Here is a 22,759-nt window from a genome sequence, read left to right as displayed (position 1 = left end):
AGATCCAAAATTAAATTAAACACAATACCCCATCCCGAGCTGAATCCAGATAATACTAAAGGGCACATAGTGTCAAATATTTATGTAGAAAAAAGGGCAGGGCGTCCGAAAATGAGGGCATGGCATTAGGAAAAAAGAGTAGGGCATCGCACCATGCTAAATTGCTGAAGTTAAAACAGTATAACATCTCGTTCATTTATGATGCAAATAAGCTGAATGGCCAAGTTTGCTATGAAGTTCTGTATATATATCATCAAGTTATTTGAATTTACATGGGGATAAACAGTGAACCACTTATGCTTATTGAGTACCTGTTTCTGTATTGTTATGAGTTACAATTTATGACTAAACTTAGCAAACCACATCTGACAAAATGTCTGATTCATAAATTTAATAGCACTTTTAGATATTCATCTTTGCTAGCCAAGGGTAATGATCCACTCCCCTCATCTCCATCCTTGGCGGATAAAGAGAGAATTTTAGATTCTGGTGGAGGCAACAATTTTCATTGGTTGCAGTTGTAACTGGCTGCATCCAATCAAAAAACATCTTAAACATGATCATGTGTAAATGTAGAAAATGTAGCCACATGCTGATTGTGGAACAGTCTCTACCCCCCCCCCCCCCCTTGAAGGAAGCTTAATACCAGAATTTATGATAAAAAGATGATTTTTCATTTCCTAAATGTTAATTATCCATTTTTAGATGTTCCCTTGTCACTCACCATCTTTAATATGGTGTTTATATACCTCAACTTGTTCAATAAGCTGACTAGTGTATGCAACAACGTATTTGATTTAAATGAAAGAAACCTCTGTAATACTGAAAAATTATTACACCAGGGTTTTTTATATCACAAATAAAGGCAACAGTAGTATACTGCTGTTCGAAACTCATAAATCGATAGAAAAAAAACGAAATCCGGGTTACAAACTAAAACTGAGGGAATTGATCAAATATAAGGAGAATAATTAAACAACAGAAACACAACATTAAGGCAACACTTAAAAATATTTGGGTTTGCCCAAACACTACCAAACATTGAGATAGTGGGTAAAAGAGTATTTTGAAATCAGATGTCTATTAGTCGTCATGCCTACAATGTATATTCGAATAAAAAAATAATTTTAACATTAGGTCAATAAAAGATTTTGAGTAGGCAGCTATTTTCTGGGTAGGTAGGGTTAGGGCAAACAAACCCATTCTTTTTTATGGCCTAAAATGTAACACTCACAGAAACGAACTAGTCAAAACATTTACTAAATTTAATCATCAATACATTAAGGACGTCATTGGTAAATATAAATCAACATGCATAGTACATCTTATTCGTTTATGTATTTCAAACAATCTTTTATGGTAATATTCTTTAAAAAGCACCAAAATGTAGACACTCACCTCAAAAGCTAACCAAACCTTTAAACAGACTTAAAGCTTATTTAGAAGGGATGTAGTCAAGATGCTGTTGTCGGGTCATTCAGGATGGCATATTTTGATATTCATATTAATTTGCTCATAGGGTCTTTGCATTGGAAATAACCACATTTATTCTAAAACCAGTTGTTGGCATGATATGAGTTCATATGATGAAGACATATAAGCTCTCAATCAATTTAATGTCAGTTACTGCTAGTAGTCCTTTGTTAATTCATGCATTATTGTCATTTTGCGTACAGTAAGTTTCTTTTGTTACCAATACTGACATCTGACAATGACTTCTTATAAACTGAGTTTTACTGTGTTTATTGCTGTGTGTTTCTTTATTCTACATTGGTTAAAGGTATAGAGGGAGGGTTGAGAAGTTATAAAACATGTTATTTATACACACATTTTTGTGTCTGTTCCAAGTCAGGAGCCTCTGGCCTTTGTTAGTCTTGTATGTTATTTTTTTTAAAATTTGGTCGTAAATTGGTATCACGTTGTTGTCGTCGACCTCAGTGTGGTCCGAAGACAGATGGTTTCCGAATAATAACTTTAGTATGAGTAAATAGAAATCAATAAGATTATAACACATTGTTTATAACAACAAAAGGAAGGTTGGGATTGATTTTGGGGGGTTATGGTCCCAAAGGTTCAGGAATTAGGGGTCCAAAACAAGCATTTATCTACATTGTAGTTTCAGGACAATAAGTTGTGTATAAGTATTTCAATTGCTCTGAAATTGTACTACAAGGTTTAAGGATTTTTTTAAGGATTATGGGGCAAACAGTCTAGGAATTAAGGGCCAAAAACAAGCATTTTTCTAGTTTCCGGTCAATAACTTGTGTATAACTGTATAGATCTCTCTGACATTGTACCACAAGGTTCCATACAACGAAGGGAAGGCTGGGATTCAGTTTGGGGTTAATTTTTCCGAACATATAGGAATAAGGGGCCAAAAAAGGGCCAAAAACAAACATTTTTCTAGAAATTATACTACATGTTCAAGGTTTTTTACTACAAAGGAAAGGCTGAAATTGAGTTTTAGGGCTCTTGCTCCAAGGGGAGTTTCAAAAAGTTGGGGGCCAAAAGGGGCCCAAATAAGCATTTTTGTAGTTTCAAGTCAATAACTGATAACTTGTGTTTAAGTGTATAAATCTCTCTGAAATTATATCACAAGTTTCCATATTACAAAGGGACGGTTATGGGGGGTTATGGCTCAAATCATTAAGCAGATAGGGACAAAAAAGGGGAAAAACAAAGGTTTTTCTGGTTAAAGGCAATTTAGACAATTTAAAAGCAGTGTAAGGGAGGTTTAGAGAATTTTGTTGATAATTGTCTTAAAATGATTAGCTGTACAAATAAAATAGAAGTTACTTTTAATTGATATTTACTTAAACCATGACAAAATGCATAACTGACATGTATATCATTTTATTAACCGGCCAAAGCTTTTAAAATTTTAATATGTTGTTACTGACAACTAAATGAAGGTCAAGTTCAATAATGGCGATTTTGACTTTTACCGTTCAGGAGTTATGGTTCTTGAAAGATTGAAAAATGGAGTTTCCAGTCATGTCCGTGCATTTACACATGAACTGTTCTTCCAAAACTTCCCAAATTTTAATATGTTGTTACTGATGACAAAATGGAGGTCAAGTTCAATTATGACGATTTTGACTTTTACCGTTTAGGAGTTATGGTTCTTGAAAGATTGAAAAATGGTGTTTCCAGTCATATCCATGCATTTTCTCATGAACCATTCAACCAAAGCTTTTGAAATTTTTATATGTTGTTACTGATGACAAAATAGAGGTCAAGTTCAATTATGACGATTTTGACTTTTACCGTTCAGGAGTTATGGTTCTTGAAAGATTGAAAAATGGTGTTTCCAGTCGTGTCCGTGCATTTTCTCATGAACCATTCAACCAAAACTTTTGAAATTTTCATATGTTGTTACTGATGACAAAATAGAGGTCAAGTACAATAATGACGATTTTGACTTTTACCGTTCAGGAGTTATGGTTCTTGAAAGATCGTAAAATGGCGTTTCCATTCACGTTGTTACATTTACTCATAAACCATTCAATCTAAGCTTTTCAAATTTTAACATGTTGATACTGATGACAAAATGGAGGTCAAATTTGATATTGATGATTTTCACTTTCATCATTCATCAGTAATGGTTCTTGTGATATTGCCAGGACACAAATAAATGTTAATAAATCCGGTTTGCTGTCGTTGTGACAGCCTCTTGTATTTTAATATTTTAATGAGTACTTACATGTATTGTTGCAAACTCCATTAGAAATTTAAATTGAGATTATTTTTGGAGTAAGGGGAAGGGGAGGTGAAAACAAATTGGAAAAAGGGGGGGGGGGTAAATAAGAATTTGTGGGGGGTTACACTTTTTCTCTCATTTCAGATTTTAGAAATAATAAGAAAATTTCTTCAAATTATTTTTTTAGGGCATTATTCAACAGCATACTCAATTGCTCAAAAGCAAAATTGAACATTGATTCTGGCACACTGACCTCATGACCAAACACATGTTGCCACATTCATCAAATTAAGAATCAATTTTTACATGTAGACAATAGTTAATTACCTGTACCTTAGAAGTCTTATCTACCTTAATTGATTCTTACAACATTATAAACCTCAGGGCAATCATCAGGTGTCTTGAATATAATTTAATTTCTGACAAGAAATATTACACGCGATATCACCCGATATGGCAATGTTTATAGTAACATTGCCAAAACAGCACAAGGGCATTTGAGGGGGGGGGGGGGGGGGGCAGAAGTCTAAGGGCACAAAGGCTGTAGACTGTAGCATCTTCTATTTGGGTTAACACAAACACTGATTATTTTTACTGCATGTGATTTCATTTACTTTTTCAGTTCTAACTTATGTGTGGGTAACTGTAACATGTGTACTAACAGTTATCTTTACCATGAATTTACATGTTTAAATGTTCAACAAATCACTATTTATGCATAGGCTTTTATAATGCTTGTTTACAGAATTAGTTTTAAAATCTTGAAAACCATGCACTTTATTACATGATTGGTTGCCATGACTTACATGTACATGTATATAGATTTCCCGTTGAAATAATACCCATAATTTTACATGTGAAATAAATGTGGTTATCAAAACAAGTTGTGAATTCTTAGAAAAAAAATATAGTTACTTACATTTTTATATGCCTGTTTACAGGACGTATTATGGTACCATTTGTTGTCTGTCCGTCCGTCCACTATCAACATGTTGGACATTAACTCCAAAAGACTTTAATAAATTTGCATAAAACTTTGCTTACTTTGGTGAATTGTTTATATCTATTGACACAAAATGTGTTGACATTTCTTACAATGAATTGAAATACATTGTTATGCAAGTCTGAGCAAAGCCTCTAAAGAGATATAGAGAAACTGTAATAACACCCTTATGTTATTGCAGGAATATATTTTCTGTTATAACATAGGTGTACTTTGCATGATTGGTAAACTATGAGCTGTTGCAAAGATTAGTATACTTACGTGAGCTCAATTTCTTTTTTTTTTTTATAAATGTTAGAATTATGTTTCCAAGTTATGAGGTTTTATTCATTAAAAAAGGGGGAAATTTCAAGTTTCTGATAATAACTGAAGAATGATTTCACCAACTTGCAAAAAATTTTGTCAAGTTGTTAATATCATAACATGAGCTCCCTTTTGATTTTTTTGATTTTAGATTTTTTAAGTTACAGGGTTTTGTACATGTTGTTTGCAAAAAAGATGAATTTTCCAGTTATCAGACAATTAGTCAAAAATACTTTAGCAGTTCTCATGAAACTTTTGTGAATTGTTTAAATATCTATTGATGTAAGCCCCCTTAAGAATTTTATAAATTTTAGATTTTACATTTCTGAGTAATGGGGTTTTATTCATAAAAAAGGGGGAATTTTTCAGTTTTCGGATGATAATAACTTACAAATACTTTCAGCAATTCTCATGAACCTTTGGTGAATTGTTTATCTCTATTAAAGTAAGCTCCCTTGTGATTTTCACAAATTTCTAATTTGGCATTGAGAAGTAATTGAACTATATTCTTTGAAAATTTGACAGGCCCTCACGACGCAGCTGCTTATTTAAATTTGTCATTTCATTTTATTTTTTTTTTAATGTTAAATGACCCATCAATGTACATTGGTGATAATATCTCAATTTAATTCCTTGTGTCAAAATGTATTTAGATGCACAATATTTTAAACAGGAGACAAAATATCACACCATTCAAAATGTTTAAATTATGCTTGGATATCAGAAAAAGCTATTTTTTTGGTAACACTAAATGAGGATTACACATGAAGACAAAATTTCAGTCCTACATCAGATTAAGGTATTTTACCGTGAAATTGTGATCATATATATACTTTAAACCCAGTACACCTGTTCATTATGATATAAATTTAAAAAACAATTGTAAGCCAAAATAAAAAGGGTAATACCCGGGTTTGCTGTTCATTGAACATGAAAATGTGATAGTGCTAGTTTGGAATTGTGTCCTATTAAGGTTTATTCTTGTTTATTTTGTGTTTTACTTTTACAGCATTCAGTAACCTGAAAAAGGCAAAAGGGAAATTTGTGAGCATGTAAAATTGTTAAAACGCACCTTTTTTTTTGTGCCTGTACCAAGTTTGACTATAAAGAATATATATATATACAAGTATGCTTCTGGAGAATTTTGAGGAGTGCCTCTAGCAGCTTCATTTCAATCATGTGTTTTTAATATGCATTTTGCATTTTAAAAAAAATGCATTTTTAATCTAAACACTAAAACATGCATACCAAAGCTTTTTTTTAAATGTTCTCCTTGTTGGTTTGTTTAAGGTGGTACCCAACACTTTAGCTAAAATTAATTTGGGTCATTTAATTTTCTCAAAATTTTGACAAAGTATTTACTTTGACCCTTTTACAAAAATATAAAAATTTCAAAAAATTTGAACAAACCGTTTTGTCAGAAAAATTACACTGGTTATATAGCAGTTTGACAAACACTTATTTTGATCATTGAGAAGCTTAATATTCCCTTAACAACACAACGTAATTAAAACGTTTAGCTGATTTTACAGAGTTATCTCCCTGTAGTGTTAGGTACCACCTTAAGCCCCATTCCCAAATGTTTCTGTCCTTTAGCTAACTTTGATTTACTTCAACCAAATGATATTAAAAGAATACACAACACATATTTGCATAGACACAGATCAAGTTCAAATTTGGGTGGCGTCACTTCTACAGTTCTCAAGTTAGTTACCTTTATAATGTATTATGCATGTTGGGGCATCATCTGTGTCTTGTGGACACATTCTCAATTTATTTAACTTTTATTTTTCTCTACTGACAATGACTGAGTTTTTGATAGATGAATAAGTTAAACTATTGTTAATTATAAGAAACTAATTTATTCCCAAAGTTTAAAAGACACAAAAAAGAGGACGAAGACTCATTTTACATGTAAAAAACAGCCTTCAAAGGAAGAACAAACATTTTGCAATACCTTATTGACGAAACACTGAAATAAGATAATTAATGTACTTTAAATACCATATATACAAAAATTGGAAAGGCCCAAAAAGTTATATTTAGGACTATAAGCTTAAAATAGATTGAATGTAGGAAGGAAGATGATTAGGAAGTTGATAGGTAAAGTTACGCAATAATAATCATGCAGATTGAAGAAAGGCATAAGTCGCCATTAGGTAAGAGGGAGGGGAGGGTTAGGCACCTGCAAACTTTTGTTTTACCCTCCCACATTCTTTATGTCATGTATGTGCCTGTCCAAAGTTAGGAGCCTTCATTTGTGGCTGTCTGTTATACTTGTTTTTCTATGATTGTTTCGTACAAAAATTCAAGCCGTTAGTTTTCTCATATAAATTGTTTTATATTTGTCATTTCTGCATCTTTTATAGCTTGCTATGCGGCATTGTTATGCTTATTGTTGAAATCCACATGGTTACCTATAGTCATGATAGTTGTTAATGTGTACTTGTTGTCTTCTACGTCTTTTGGTCTCTGATGAAGAGTTGTCTCATTTGTAATTATAACATTTCTTCTTATCTTTACAGAACAAAAAAGGGTTATAATTTCATAGAATTGCATTCAAGTTACTGTAATAACAGATTACGTAAACTACTCATTGATGCCTTTTAAAACACTATATTGGTAGGATCTGTGATATATAAAAGCTCTGCTATAACATGTATATTTCTTTTGTGCTGTGAGACGATTTGATTTTTGTTAAAAGTTAAATTGACATAAAATAAACGTTATAGTAACCTATAAGATAGATAACTTAACAAATGATAAGAAGATTCCATTTAAAAGGACATTGTGACTTGTGTGTGTTTTTCTGGAAAAGATATAGTGAGCTGATTGTATGACATGAAGTATACACTCTATTGTATAATTTTAGTTCCTTATGTGGTTAAAAGGTGAATAAAGATTTTTTTTGTTGATATAAAGTCAATAACAGGTTCTGTCATGTATCTTATCCCGATAGGTAGCTATAGACAATCATATCAAATACAAAGTCACATCACTTTTTGAATAAATTATATAATTTGAAAGGTAAAATGCACTGTTCAATGCAGTTAAATTAAAATTAATCCAAACATGTTTTGTAAGTAGTCTTTTGTTTAAACTAGATCAAAACTATGGAAATGAGGAAAATCTCTACTAGAACAGGGAACTGTTTTATTAAACTGGTACTCAGTCTTCAGTTTTGAAATTAGTTTCAAGTTTTAACAGCCTGGAATATATAAATTCAATTGAAAGCTTTTATTTAAACTCAGTCTTGATTACGTCAGTCTTAAAATGTAGTTCAAGTAGGAGCTAGAGCTAGGCTTCTGGTTATTCTCTAGCATTTTGTCCAGGGTTCTAAAAGGAAATTGATATAAGACCAAAAATAATTTCAATTTTACCTGTTGTGTGAACCTGAAGATATGAACACTGTAGTTGGTTCTTGTTGAGATTGAAAATAAAATATAGAGAAAATTTCAGTAGTATTATACATGTTATATAATTAAACAAGCCATAATTTAAAAGAAAAGGAAAAAAGAATATATTGTAGGAGAACCAGTTAACAAAATTTTACTACAGAAATTATCACTAGAGAAAGGGCGTGCAAATGTATTTGGTGTCCATAAAAAGAAGAAAAAAAATTACTGCAGTTTTACAAGTGCCTACATCAAATACAATGTGTTTCATTATTTTTGATAGAATTGAATACTGGTATCAGCCTTTCAAAAACAATAACTTAATCACATTGTCATCTTTGTTTAAAGATTCTGATGTTCAATTGTTTTTTGGGGTGCAAATATCTTTTTCAATAAGGGTATGTGACCTGTCTTGTTAATCCAACCTTTTCATGTCCTGCTGTAGACTTTGCATTTTTTACCTCAAAGTCCTCTTCTCTGATAAGGTCTGTTTTTTTGGTCCTGAGTTAGTCATGGTAATGGTATTCTGAGACTGCTCTGATGTCTGACTACCTTTTCGGGACTCTCTCGGGCCATTGTCCCACGGCCCCAGCAAGTCCTATAAAGAGGCTGTAAGACTTCAGAGCAATCTCTGACTAGTTCCATGAATCATTGAATGTCCTTTACATGTATATTAGGCTTTTCTGTATAGTATATGTATATATATATATTCAAAAAACGTTTCTTTTCAAGCGGTGTACAGAATGATATATTAAAAATTAAATACACAAAAAGAGTTTTAAAAGCAGCATTGTCTAGCGCTTTCATCAATCTTGGGACTTTTCAAGACTATGAACGTTGTTATGGGGAACACATTAGTATTATGACGTAACGTCATTGTTCATAACATATAAAGTAGTATGACACGATGTTATTGTTCATGTAACTACTAAGCATTAAGCTTGTGTTCCCCATAGCGACATTCATAGTCTTGAAAAGTCCCAAGATTGATGAAAGCGCTAGACAATGCTGCTTTTAAAACTCTTTCGTGTATTTAATTTTTAATGTATATATATTTATATTGAAGTTTCTTTGATATTCCATTGTATAAAATATGATGAGATATTGATAACAGAAAGATATGGTCCTTAAATGTTACTTTTGTTGAATCAAAATTTTTAACTTCCTCTTTATCTGAAATATCGTAGGCGTGATTATTAAAGAAGTAGCCCAGCATAGGTTAGTGGAATGTATCGTTTAAGTATTTAGGAACAGGAAATAAAAAAAGATATCCTCAATAAATGTATGAGATGTAAACTGAACTAAAAGCAATACATTGAATTATCTTTGAGATTTATATTGTACAAATATGGTTGCCGTTTATTTTTTCCTTTTGACTGCTGTTTCTGAATAAATAGCAAATAAAAGAATAAAATGTTTATGGCCAGCAACTGTGTCAGAAACTTTAAAGGTAAATAGATTTATACCAGCAATCTCATGTTAGACATCTTGACATTATTTACTCCTGTTTATTTTTGTCTATAGAAAGTAAATGAAGGAAATTAATTTTCAACATTGCTGCAGGCATAAAAACAGATACAAATGTATTTAGAGTGAACATGGTGTATTTTATTGTGTTTACATGTTTATTTGTATAATTTTTGTGTAAAAAGTAAGAAAAATTGTTCGTCTTACTCAGTTTTTAAACAGGTAAATTCTTTAAAAATTATTAATCTGTTAAATTATTTTACTTGTTAAAATTATTTAATATATGTTGAACATCATGTTTTTTTAACATCCTGAAGATTTTTTTGGGTTATTAATCATTACACATGTAAATTTAAATCCATAACTTATTGTTTTGTATCATCAAATATCCTGTTTTTGTTTTCTCCTTTTTTGGCAATAAATATTTTTATTTTATCACCATAGATTTACCATTGTTTATTTTGAAATGGAATGCTAGCTATATGTGATCTCTTTATGTGACAGTGAGTGGTATAATGTATAGAGTTTTGGTTTAAGGGGACTGGAATCTGATTAATTTTATCACGATTCAAAATAAATTATACCGTGTAGAAAGATTTCTGTACAAGAAATAGTCTTAGTCTGTGTCAGTCTTGTAAGATTTATTTCATTTGATGATGCATGACTTATTGCTCCATCTTATAAACCTAATTGCTACTTTCAAATGAAGAACAGCGATAAATTGGCTGTTCCTTTGCATTAAGTTTTGTCAAAGGTGAGTAGGGAATTAACATGCAATACCATAGTTTCCAAAAAGTCCATTACTTGCTGGTCAAACTTAGACAATACCTATTCTTTTCCATCAATATGATTATACACACAGAATAGAAATAGATTTAATGAACCTGAAACATTTTTATATTCCCGCAAAAATTGAAAATTTTTTGGTCGTATATTGGTATCACGTGGTCGTCGTCAGCGTTGTCCGAAGACAGATGGTTTCCGGATAATAACTTTAGTATAAGTCAATTGAATATCAATAAAATTTTAACACATAAAGTTAACAACCATTAAAAGAAGGTAGGGACTGATTTTGAGAGTTATAGAACTTTCTAACAGTTTAGGAATTATGGGCCAAAAAGGCATATTTCTAGTTTTCAGACAATAACTTGTGTGTATGGATCTCTCTGAAAATATACCATAAGTTTCCATACCAAAAAGGGATGGTTAGGAATGGCTTTTGGGGGTTATGGCTCAAACCGTTTAGGAATTAGGGGCAAAAAAGAGGAAAACAAGGTTTTCTTGGTTAACGGACAATTATGACAATCTTAAAGCAGTGTAAGGGAGGTAATCCAAAAGTAATCCAAGCATAATATGTTGGAATACCTCCCTTACACTGCTTTAAAATTATGTATTAAGAAATATTGTATTTTCTTGAGGATGTAAGCTGTCAATTTACTTTTAAGAAGTTACTATTAAAGTTATGCTGATGTATTAATTTTCTATCATAAGTCTTTTAAATTAAAAGATGTCTTTGAATCGGTAATTATGGTTGCATCTCCTATGGAAATTTGAATTGAAATTATGACCATGACTTGAAGGAAAGAAATTTTTTTTGGAAAAAGGGTGGGGGAAGTGAAAACAAAATTTGGAGGGGGGTGTCAAAAAGAAAATTGGGGAGGGGGATACAATTTCATTTTTTTTCGGGTTGGGGTAAATATGCATATTACCAATTCTAAGCTCTTTGACTAAAGTTGTTCTGTGTCTGAAACCTATTTTGTGTCAAATATTTATTGGGCCCTGTTATCAAATTGGTCCACATTAAGGTCAAAAGGGGCCAATATTAAACAAAATTGAATTCTTGGGATTCTTTGATATGCTGAATCAATCCATGGCCATGTATTTCGATTGGATATTGGACCATAATAGGTGAATTCATTTTTTTTAAGTTCATTAGACCACATTTATTCTGTATCAGAAACCTATGCTGTGTCAACTATTTAATCACAATCCAAATTCAAAGCTGTAACAAGCTTGAATGTTGTATCCATACTTGCCCCAACTGTTCAGGGTTCGACCTCTGCGGTCGTATAAAGCTGCACCCTGCGGATCATCTGGTTTGATATGGCTCTGAGGAACCTGATTAGGGTACTATTATCCACTGAATAGAAATTTCTATATATAACTAATCTTCCCTGAGGCCCTTCTCATTGAAAAAGCAAAAAAACATAAATTCTTTGTAATAACTCCTTTCTAGGAAAATATAAAAAATTGAAATTTATTGCTGTAATTTCTGAAGGGAAAATTTGGTTTAGAATTTAAACATGTATGCTTAATAAAGGTGTGTGCATATAGGAAATATTTCTTAGAAGTTTTTTTATAAACTACCGTATCAAAGTTTAAATCCATTTAAGTATGCAATAAATTTCTTAGTTTAGACAGTATTATCAAGTTTGAACTGAGTTTAAAATTTTTGTTGTTGTTGCAAACTTGATATGAAGGAGGAAATGTGGGTTTATTTGTCAACATTTGTACACATGACATAGATTCAATATATATACTTAAAAATGTGCTTTGGGCCAGTTTTTATGTTATCAAAAAAAGAAAGGTTATACACTATACATTATAATTTTTGGCAAAAAGTTCTCTGTGAATTTGAGGATACTTATGTTGTATCTTTCTTAGTTAATGATGCTAAAAATTCTAGCTAAAAGTAATAGCATTGGGATCATGTTGAACATAACATTTCCAAGAAAAAACATAGAAAACTAACCACAAAATTAACTTTACCTTCAGTTTACATTTTACAAATATTACATAAAATGTCTTACTTTTTATAAGACCGCAAACATTTTTTTGCATTGTATGTTGGTATGACATTGTCATTGTTGTCTTCGTCTAAGTCGTCCTAAGACACTTTGGTTTTCGGACAATAACTTTAGTTAAAGTGAATAGATCTCTATGAAATTATACCAAAATCAATACCACAAAGAGAAGGTTGGCATTGATTTTGGGGGTTATGGTTCCAACCATTATTTAGAAATAAGGGGCCCCAAAAAGGGTAAAAAACAAGCAATTTTAACTTGTGTGTAAGTATGTAAATCTCTCTGAAATTGTACTGCATGGTTCCATATCACATAGGGAAGACTTGGTATGAGTTTGGGGATAATTGCCCCTAATGTTCAGGAATAAGGGGCAAAAAAAGGGGCAAAAACAAGCATGCTAAAAATGCAATCAAATTCCTATTTTACTGACTTGATATATAAATCTTCCGAGACTTAATCATCACAAACTTTTTGTTACACAAAATAAAGTGCATTGATCATAACATTCTATACATCCTATCCATGCAATTTATCAATGTAATATATGCTCAGATATTCAAGTCACAAAATTATGTTACAACTGACCTGTCAGAAAAGAAACATAACTTTTGCAAGGTGCAGGAATCTAATATCTGTTTTAAAAATATAAATGATGTCATTGTTCAAGTTATCTTTAAAAATTGTAGTTATCTTCCATTGTCCAGACTTGTAGTTGAAAAAAAACCTACCACCAATGCTTTATTGACAAAGAAATATTTAATTTTACATTGTATTTCCCACTGATAAATTAACACAATCTTTACCTTTCAGTGCTTACAAGCACTTTGATTAACAACCTTGACTACCCACAAGGGTCTTGCACAGTTGGAATTAATAAAGTCAGTGGAAAAAGTTATTTTTGTTATATATGTTTTTGGTATATATACAACATTTTCTGATAAAATGCTTGGACTTTAGAACATGTAGTTTGATGAATTCAAGTAATTTACTTAAGGTGGTACCTAACAATACAGGGAGATAACTCGGTAAAATCTAAAATGGTTGGTTTAAATTTTTTAAAATTTTTATATTTTTGTCAAAAGGTCAAAGTAAATACTTTGTCAAAATTTTATGAAAATTAAATTAGCCAAATTAATTTTAGTGAAGGTGTTAGGTACCACCTTAATGATGATATCTTAGACAGGATATTTTACAGCTAGCTATTGTGAGGAGTGCCTATTTTTTCTAGTTATATCTGTTCAAGTGATTGCTGATTCTTAAATTACTATACACATTTCATATTTGTAAGAATTTTATCTATTTCAGATGAAAATTGGTACAAGATGAGTGATGCTGATACAGGCTCAGATGACAGCAAGGACAGTAATACTGTTGGTGTCCCACAATTCCTTGTTGTAAACAATGTACACATGTTAAATGGAGATCACCACCATGTTAATATGTATGAGGAGACCGTGGATGATGGTGAACATATTATATTTTGTATTTGCTTGACTTTTGTATTGAAAATTATGTTAATTTGATGAAGAATTCTTCAAAGCAATATTTGATAGATAGTTTCGAAATTCATTAATAAACTTTTTACTTCGAAGTTTTGATCTGCTAAAGTTTACATAATAGAGTTCTTTTTCAAGAAATTCATCGCCATCTGTTGGCTAATCTCAATCGTTATTTTTCCAAAGTGTACAAACACAGTTAATTTTATTTTTTTACGAATTTAATGGTTTGCACTCTGAAAACTTTTAAAGAAAGCTGTCATATTTCTATGAATTAAATTGTTTGTCTTTATGTCATACGTAGAAAATTATACTACTATCATTTTTGATGTTTTACATTTAAAATAAAGAGGAATGATTTGTTGATCCTTTTATTTACTCTGGTTTCTCAATCTCGTACATTTCATAATTCAAAATAAAGAACACTTTAATTGCTTCTAAAATTACTACTGTTGACCAGTATCATATCTTTTATTTAGGAAATAGAACTTCAGGTTTTTCTGTTTAATAGGTCCTCATAATTTGGATCTCAGAAAGTTGTACTGATTGCCCCTAATTTATTTTTCGCAGAGGCCAAACCCTACATAGAGATTGTAGAACAACCACAGTCTAGAGGATTCCGCTTCAGATATGAGTGTGAAGGGCCGTCACATGGTGGACTTCAGGGAGAAAAGAGTGAAAAGTATCGTAAAACATTCCCAGCAATCAAAGTGAGTGTTTGGTATTTTTATAGTGCAAATTAAGAAATGTCTGTGTATAAAATATAAAAAAAAGAAGATCTGTTATGAATGCCAATGACACAACTCTTCACAAGAGACTAATTGACACAGAAATTAACAACTGATGGTCATCATATGGCTTTCAACAACAAGCAAAGCCCATGTATGCATTTATTGATGAACAATGTAAATGTACAAAGATGTAAGATTAATTTTGAAGATTAAAGGAAATATGCATACAAAAAGTCCCTGAAGGCTGAAGGTGTAACTGTGCAATATTTCCCCAGCTGTGGTGTAAATGGCTTTAATACCAAACAATCCATCAATAATTTTTTACAAAATCCTCCTTAATCCCCATTACTGGGCAACACAGAAAAACACTTTGATGATGCACATGACCTTGCATGATATGAATTACATGCAGGTACATGTATGTTATGTAGAAATACAAGGGGGAAACACCTTATTAGACCTTTCTATACTTTGTACGTTCCCTGTTATGTAAAAATAAGAGTTATCTAACTTCTCAATGAGATCAATTGTCATTAACAAATCTGGGTCAAATTCTATTGTTAATTTAAATACACTTAATCTTTTTTGATACATATACCGTTATACGAGTACATTTATCAAAGGGATTAACCGTCTTATCATTTAAATATAGTGTTAAGATTAAAGATCAATTTTGGGATAATATGCTTCACTTTAAACATGTTAAATGTATTTATATAAGGCCAACTAAAATTAATTAGTAGATTTTCATCCAAAGTTTTGAAAAAAATGGGGCGGGTGGGAGGATTTTATTTTTTATTTTTTATTTCTTATGAAACCCTCATGTGAAGTGTTCTTCATATTTGCAAGTGTAATAATAAGCCTTAAATCATGTATATACATGTATAAGGAATCATACATAATTTTCAAATCTTAAATAAAAATCTATGGTTGGCAACCACTCACGGTTCTACATGTAATTACTGCTTTAGAAACAGTTACATACCTGCCAACATTTCAAAACGCCCAGTTTTACGTGCAAGATGCCTTTATATCACATTACGATAAAAATTATTCTTCAGAAATTATTTATATGATAATGAAGAAATAATCAATATACTTACATAATATGACCCCAACGAGTGATGATGATCAAGCAAAGATAACTCTTACAAGAATAAATAAAGGTGCACAGTAGATCTCTTGTGCAGAAAAAAATTACTAAAAAAATCGTATTTTTGTTATTTATATGAATAAATACTTATTTTTTTATTATATTTTATGTTATAATCTCAATGCATTTTTTTTAAAGTGTGGACGATACGTCTCACAATGTGTGGCCGATATTTCCCATGGACGATGTGGTACGGCCGACACATCCTATAACCGTCACGTCTCGAAAGCTGTCATAGTCCTACAAAATCTTTAAAGGGCCTTCAAATTCATAGTAATGTTGTTTATTTGTGTCTCCATACTCTCACAATGCTATACCCATGGTAAAATTGATTGTTTTGTTTTAAATTGTGGACAAAATTGCTATTTTAAAATTTCAAATGGGGAGCCTCCATGGGGAAAATCCCCCGCAAATAGTGACAGTTGGCAGGATGGAAACCTATTTTTAGAAAACAGCATATACATAGAGAAATGCTCTCTTCAGTTGGACTACCTTCACCAAATTTATTTGTCTTTCTAAGCCATGTTTTTTGTCTCCATAAAATGAAACAAATATGCATTGGTATGCAACACAAGAATTATGAGTACAGAATAAAATGAAAACTGTTTTGAAAATAATAGGGTAACCGGTTGTTTCTTTTATGATTCTTCTTATAGATGCAAATATAATTAATATGTAAATCATGAACTTAACAAAAAAGAAGAAGTTGTTTAATGACTCTATTGAGGGTATTGGGACAGAAGGTGTTTGCTGTTTGTCAACAAAAAAAAAACAATAGCCATGGGTAAATCTAAGTGTATGTTTGCCGACTTTTTGAACTCAATATACTGTCGTAAATCTAACAAGATCGTGGTTGTGTTAATTTGTTTAATCCAGTTATGTTTTTGTACCAATGTGTTCCACGATTCTTGCTCTTTGGATATAATTCATAGTCCAAAATTCCTGACACAAAGTCATTTTATCAATAAAATAATCAACGGTTTTCTAATCACAGAAATGTGTGTCATGCCGCGATTTGCGTTCTTGGGCACAGCGTATTACTTGAAAACCGACTATTTCATGCCCTTCCCGTAATCAATCTCTATTCTCGGTAGATGATTTTGTCATAATAGAGCTGCAGAATCATTTTAAATTACTTGAAGAAATACGAAAACCGAAATTTGAAACAGGAAGTTTTGAATAAAACGAAATTTTTGACGGTTACTGGTCATGGAAATGAACAAAATCCGGAAATTGTAAATTTTTTAAAATAAAAAAAATCGGGGCGGAACGATTTCAGAGGGGCGGGCGGGGATGAAAATCTATCAATTAATTTTAATTGGCCTAATAATATTTACTTTAAGTCAATAAGTTGTTAATGATAGAGTGATGACTATGTCTATATCTTGACTTATATATGTCTCTGGGGATTTTTTTTATATCTGAAGAACAGCAGCATAAAGTTAAAAACTGTTGACATTATTTTATAGAAAATCTTGGTTGTGGTTAATTATAGTATTACAATTCTATTAATAAAAACTTAAATAAAAAGATGAGGTATGATTGCTAAGGAGACAACTCTCCACCAGAAACAAAATATCATAGAAGTTAACCATAGGTCACAATATAGCCTTCGGCAATGAGCAAAACCGATACCTAATAGTAAGCTATAAAAAGCACAAATGTAAAACAATTCAAATGAGAAAACTATTAAAGTACTGAATAATGAACAAAAACTCAGAATGATATAATAGCATTCAATTTTGTTTTATAATTTTACAGATAAGAAACTACAATGGACCAAGTCGTGTGGTGGTTAACTTGGTAACAGATGAACCAGTTCCTAGACCACATGCTCATAAGTTGGTCGGAAAGAACTGTAATGATGGTGTATGTACCGTAGATGTCAAAACAGGACAAAATACTGTCACGTAAGATTTTTACTTAAAAATCAAAACAGGACAAAATACTGTCGCGTAAGATGTTTACTCAAAAGTCATAACAGGGGAGAACACTCACAATAGTCAAAAAAAAAAAAAAAACATTGTATGAATTCTCTTGTTAGAAAGACATAGACAAAAGGTGTTGCAAAAAAAAAAAAAATTAATTCATAAGACAAACCATGATAATAAGTTCTTCTGGGATCAAAATTCAGCTCTAAAACTAAACGTCTTGATCAATTTTATAACCTTAGTTCTGAAATTTGAAGAAAAAGAATTTGTTTTAGTGTGTTTTAAAAAGTTCAGAAACTGTTAACTGCACTGATATTATATAATATTTGAAAAAAAACTGGCCAAATGGTAAAAGTTGTTCAAATTCTGTATTACTAGCCAGTCAACACCAACATTGTGAGTTGAACTCCATGCATGACAAGTACATTCTACTCTTATCTTAATTGACTAGTTGGCCAGTATTTATGCTAAAAGGGAGATGGTTTCTCCCTCCACTATGGCTTCCTTCACCAATGAAAACTGGATGCCATATAATAAAGCCAATTATGCTGAAAATAGTGTTAAGCACCCAATTATCAATCAAATATCTGAACTTTAATGCTGCATTCCTAAATTTAAAATTATAATGCCTTTGACTGTTTACTTACAAATAACTAGAAAATCATTTCTTTCCAGTTTTGCCAATCTCTGTGTACAACATGTGACGAGAAAGAAATCAGCTGAAGTTATAGAACAAAGAATTATAGAATCGATGAAGATGGATAAAATGGTCAAATTAGGAAACCTCAATGAACAAGCATATTTATCAGGTATAATTGATCTTATGCATAATCAAGTATTAATATTTCTATTAGTTACACCCTGGTTTACATTTATTGTGTTTATAGACTCATAAGTGCACACAAATATTCGTTTTCTCTTTTCCTTGCATAAGTTATATATAGAGCAAAATTATTCTTTTAAACCATATGGAAAATTTTATTCAGGTATTCTCTGAAGCTTCATTATGGGATGCATTTCTAGTTTGTTTAAACTGCCAACGTGGTCTCATTGTATTGTATTTGACTTGAGTGCTGAAGGACTTAGGTTCTGTCTGAAAATTAAAACAAGCCTCCAAATTTGATATTTGCTACTTTCTTGCTAAGCACACATCATTTAGTAGTAACTGTAAAAAACCTGTCCTCTTTGAATCAGAATAAAATGTCAATGTAGTCAAGGTAGGGATGTACATCTTGCCTTATTTTCTAGAACTTTGAAATCAACAACAGAACAGAGTTCATATTCATATCGCATTAACATGTCCTGGTCTTGATATACAACTAATATTTGCCACTGGACATTAAACACCACCGGTATCTCAGATATTCCACACTATTGAAATTAGCTAAAGATCAAGTTTCCATGCTTTATGGCATATAATTCATAATTAAAACTAATCGGCACCCGTAAAAGAAAATCTACTTGTACTCTCTCCTCGCCGCGATATAGCCTTTTTGTGCTAATGCGGCGTAAAGCAACCAACACTCACTTGTACTCTGTTGTGTTTGTCCAAGTTATTAAAAACAAAATTTATATATTATTTGTAGAAGACGAATTGGCACAAGCAAAACAGCAAGCAGAGAAGCAAGCCAAAGATATGCAGTTAAACGTTGTGAAGCTTTGTTTCCAGGCTTACCTTAAAGATGGCAGTAATTTAATTAGTAAAGTCTTACCCTCAGTCTTATCATCACCAATCTATGATAGCAGTAAGTTTCATTTTGACATTTGATAAAAACTATCTGTTTTGAATTTTTCCTTGAAGTTTGGTTTACCTATAACATGGCAGTAATTTGATTAGTAAAGTCTTATCATCAGTCCTATCATCACCAATCTATGATAGCAGTAAGTTTGATTTTGACATTTGATAAAATACTATCCGTTTTGAATTTTCCCTTGAAGTTTGGTTTACCTATAACATGGCAGTAATTTAATTCGTAAAGTCTTATCATCAGTCCTATCATCACCAATCTATGAGAGCAGTAAGTTTGATATTGCCATTGAATAAGGCCAAATAAAAATATATGTGTGGTTCCAGTAACCCTACCGTCCCTACTTTTTTGGCTTAAAAATAGCCTACCCTAAAGATTTTATTGTCATTTTTCATTAAGCACTGTTAAAGTCAGAATGTTGCTCCCATAGACTCAATGTAAAAAAAAACCATGAAATAAAAAAAAATCCCTACCTACCTACCCTAACTTTTTTTCAGATGTAACTGGAACCACACATACTTTTTTATTTGGCCTAAGGACTTTCCATTTTGAATTTGTCTAGGAGTTTGATATTGTTATTTAACTTTTTCTGTACTGTAAAATTAGTATACAATATAGTATTCTTCAATTCAATAACATTTGATTAAAAAATGAAGGATACTATATAAATGTTTGAGAAATTATATGGGGTTCTTAATTTTAAAACATGGACGTAAGGATATGTATATTTTTAATTATCTCCCCCTTGAACTAAGTACTTTTTGCTTCAAAATCATCCATACCAAATCACACATTCTTTAATTTTGAATAAGTCTATAGTTCTTACTTGATTATCGAGCAGTGTTTTCCCAAGAGCATTTATGAGTGGTGAATGCATTGATTATGACCGTCCATTCTTTAAATTAAGAATTCCCAATTTCTCCATATAAACCCCAATCCTTCATTTAATTTCTGGGAAAACACTGTTTAGTATTTGAAAACAACAAACTGACAGATAAACAACTCAAAATATTTAAAATGAATGCACAACTATCTGCTCAGTTTTAAATTATCCCTCTACTTCATATATGTTCAAACAGAATCTAAGATCCCTATGTAAACCCATTTTAATTTCTATTTCAGACAATATATTTAAGTTTATGTATGTGTCAGGTGGGTTTAAACCTTTTAATTTGGTCAATATCATATTATCAATCAATTTATTGTTTAAATCATTTCAGAGGCGCCAGGGGCAAATGTTCTGAAGATCTGTAGAATGGATAAATATGGCGGATCTTGCAGAGGAGATGAAGAAGTTTTTCTTCTGTGTGAAAAAGTACAGAAAGGTGAGAGAAATAAAAAAAGTTTTTTTAGCAGCCAGATCCATAACATAATTTAAATTTGATTTAGGAGATACTCTATAATATGATTTTTTTTTTATAATAGATTGATTGATTCTTGGTTGCTTATCTTCTAGTGGCAAATTTCCTAAATCAAAAGTCAAGGATTAAATTTTAGCCAGTATTGTTAAGGGACTTGACTTATCTTAATTACCTTGTTGATTATATATTGAATGTCTTTTCCTTGATGTTTATCCCATAACTCCTTTTATTCCTAAAAATGCTCTAAAAATGTGAAAATTTATGTCAAGGTTGTCTCCCCTTTTTGGCTATTTTAGCATTTAAACAAAATAATTTAAGTTTAATGATTTTCAAAAGATATTTACATGAGGATTAAAATGTTTTGAATTTAGATTCATTTCAAAGGTGTTATTTCAATAAATACAACTTTTGTGTAAAGTAAAATTTGCAGAATATTTATACCAAGTTGATCACCTAAATTCTAGTTCACTTTTACATTTGAAATCCACAAAAAGAAGTAATCCAGAAATGAAAATGAATTCAGAAACAAAAATTTAGAAAAAAACCCAGTGAATACATAATTGATATTTTGTTAAAATTTCAGATGACATAAGTGTAAGATTTGTGGAACAAGATGAAGATGGAAATGTTGTATGGGAGGCGTTTGGTAATTTTGGTCCATTTGATGTCCATAGACAGGTAGGTGATGGCTTAACCATAAAATGATTTATTTGTGTCTGAAAAAAAAGATTTCAGGAATGTAGAAGAAACACATTTATTTTGGAGTTAAAAGTCATGGTCACTGCTTCTAAAATTTATGAAAATAAATTTTCGAAAATTGTTTCTGGATGTTATTTTGTGGTGCTTTGCTTGCTTAATAGATATAAAACTGATACAAATGGAAGATAAAGGTAAGAGAGAGAAACTTAATAATTGTGGGGTCAATAGGTCAATGGTCACTGTTACATAGAATAGAACAGCTTTGTAAAAATTGTACTGGACATACTATAGTCTACAAAAAACAGCTTAAGAAAGTAAAGATAAAGCAATACCAACCCATCAAAAACAAAAAGTAAACATTTGGTGATCAGTCGCTTTTAGTGATGTCTCAGTTAATAAGAAGAGACCAGGAATATGGTCATATAAAGTGGAACATAGTACATAATGGTTACCCATTTCATGATGGCATTCATAAAAATTTTCAAAGAATGATGTCAAAGAAATCGTAAGGAACCATTAGCAGTAAAATACTATTGAAAATATATAATAGGCAATTTTTTTATCAACTCTTAAAATCATTTCTATCGTTTCTTCCAGTATGCCATAGTGTTTAAGACTCCTGCTTATAAAGATCCTACAATTGATCGGACAGTGAATGTGTTTATTATGTTACAAAGAAAGTCTGATGGAGAGACAAGTGATCCCAAGTCATTTACATACTATCCACAGAAAGATGGTAAGTTTAAAGTACAAGTGATGGAGAGACAAGTGATCCCAAGTCATTTACATACTATCCACAGAAAGATGGTAAGTTTAAAGTACAAGTGATGGAGAGACAAGTGATCCCAAGTCATTTACATACTATCCACAGAAAGATGGTAAGTTTAAAGTACAAGTGATGGAGAGACAAGTGATCCCAAGTCATTTACTAACTATCCACAGAAAGATGGTAAGTTTAAAGTACAAGT

The 22,759-nt window shown here is 31.3% G+C and overlaps 1 protein-coding gene across 6 annotated transcripts in view; it reads left to right on the top strand.

Annotated features, from left to right (window-relative positions):
- Positions 1-22,759, top strand: part of LOC139489724 (nuclear factor NF-kappa-B p105 subunit-like) — a 57,994-nt gene that overhangs the window by 1,213 nt on the left and 34,022 nt on the right. For 2 of the 6 annotated variants that reach the window (XM_071276465.1, XM_071276468.1), the window contains exons 2-9: positions 13,978-14,136; positions 14,739-14,878; positions 17,814-17,962; positions 18,659-18,792; positions 19,570-19,728; positions 20,952-21,056; positions 21,676-21,770; positions 22,389-22,527. In XM_071276465.1, the coding sequence (XP_071132566.1) occupies positions 13,995-14,136; positions 14,739-14,878; positions 17,814-17,962; positions 18,659-18,792; positions 19,570-19,728; positions 20,952-21,056; positions 21,676-21,770; positions 22,389-22,527 (1,063 nt within the window). In that variant the 5' untranslated portion in view covers positions 13,978-13,994. Of the gene's footprint in view, positions 1-6,020; positions 6,051-7,044; positions 7,166-13,977; positions 14,137-14,738; positions 14,879-17,813; positions 17,963-18,658; positions 18,793-19,569; positions 19,729-20,951; positions 21,057-21,675; positions 21,771-22,388; positions 22,528-22,759 lie in introns of those variants that run through there. The other 4 variants (XM_071276466.1, XM_071276463.1, XM_071276467.1 and 1 more) reach the window with 4 other exon arrangements.

This window comes from Mytilus edulis, chromosome 9 (assembly GCF_963676685.1).
Source record: "Mytilus edulis chromosome 9, xbMytEdul2.2, whole genome shotgun sequence".
In the NCBI taxonomy this organism is placed as follows: Eukaryota; Metazoa; Mollusca; class Bivalvia; order Mytilida; family Mytilidae; genus Mytilus; species Mytilus edulis.
This window is presented reverse-complemented; position numbering and strand designations above follow the sequence as displayed.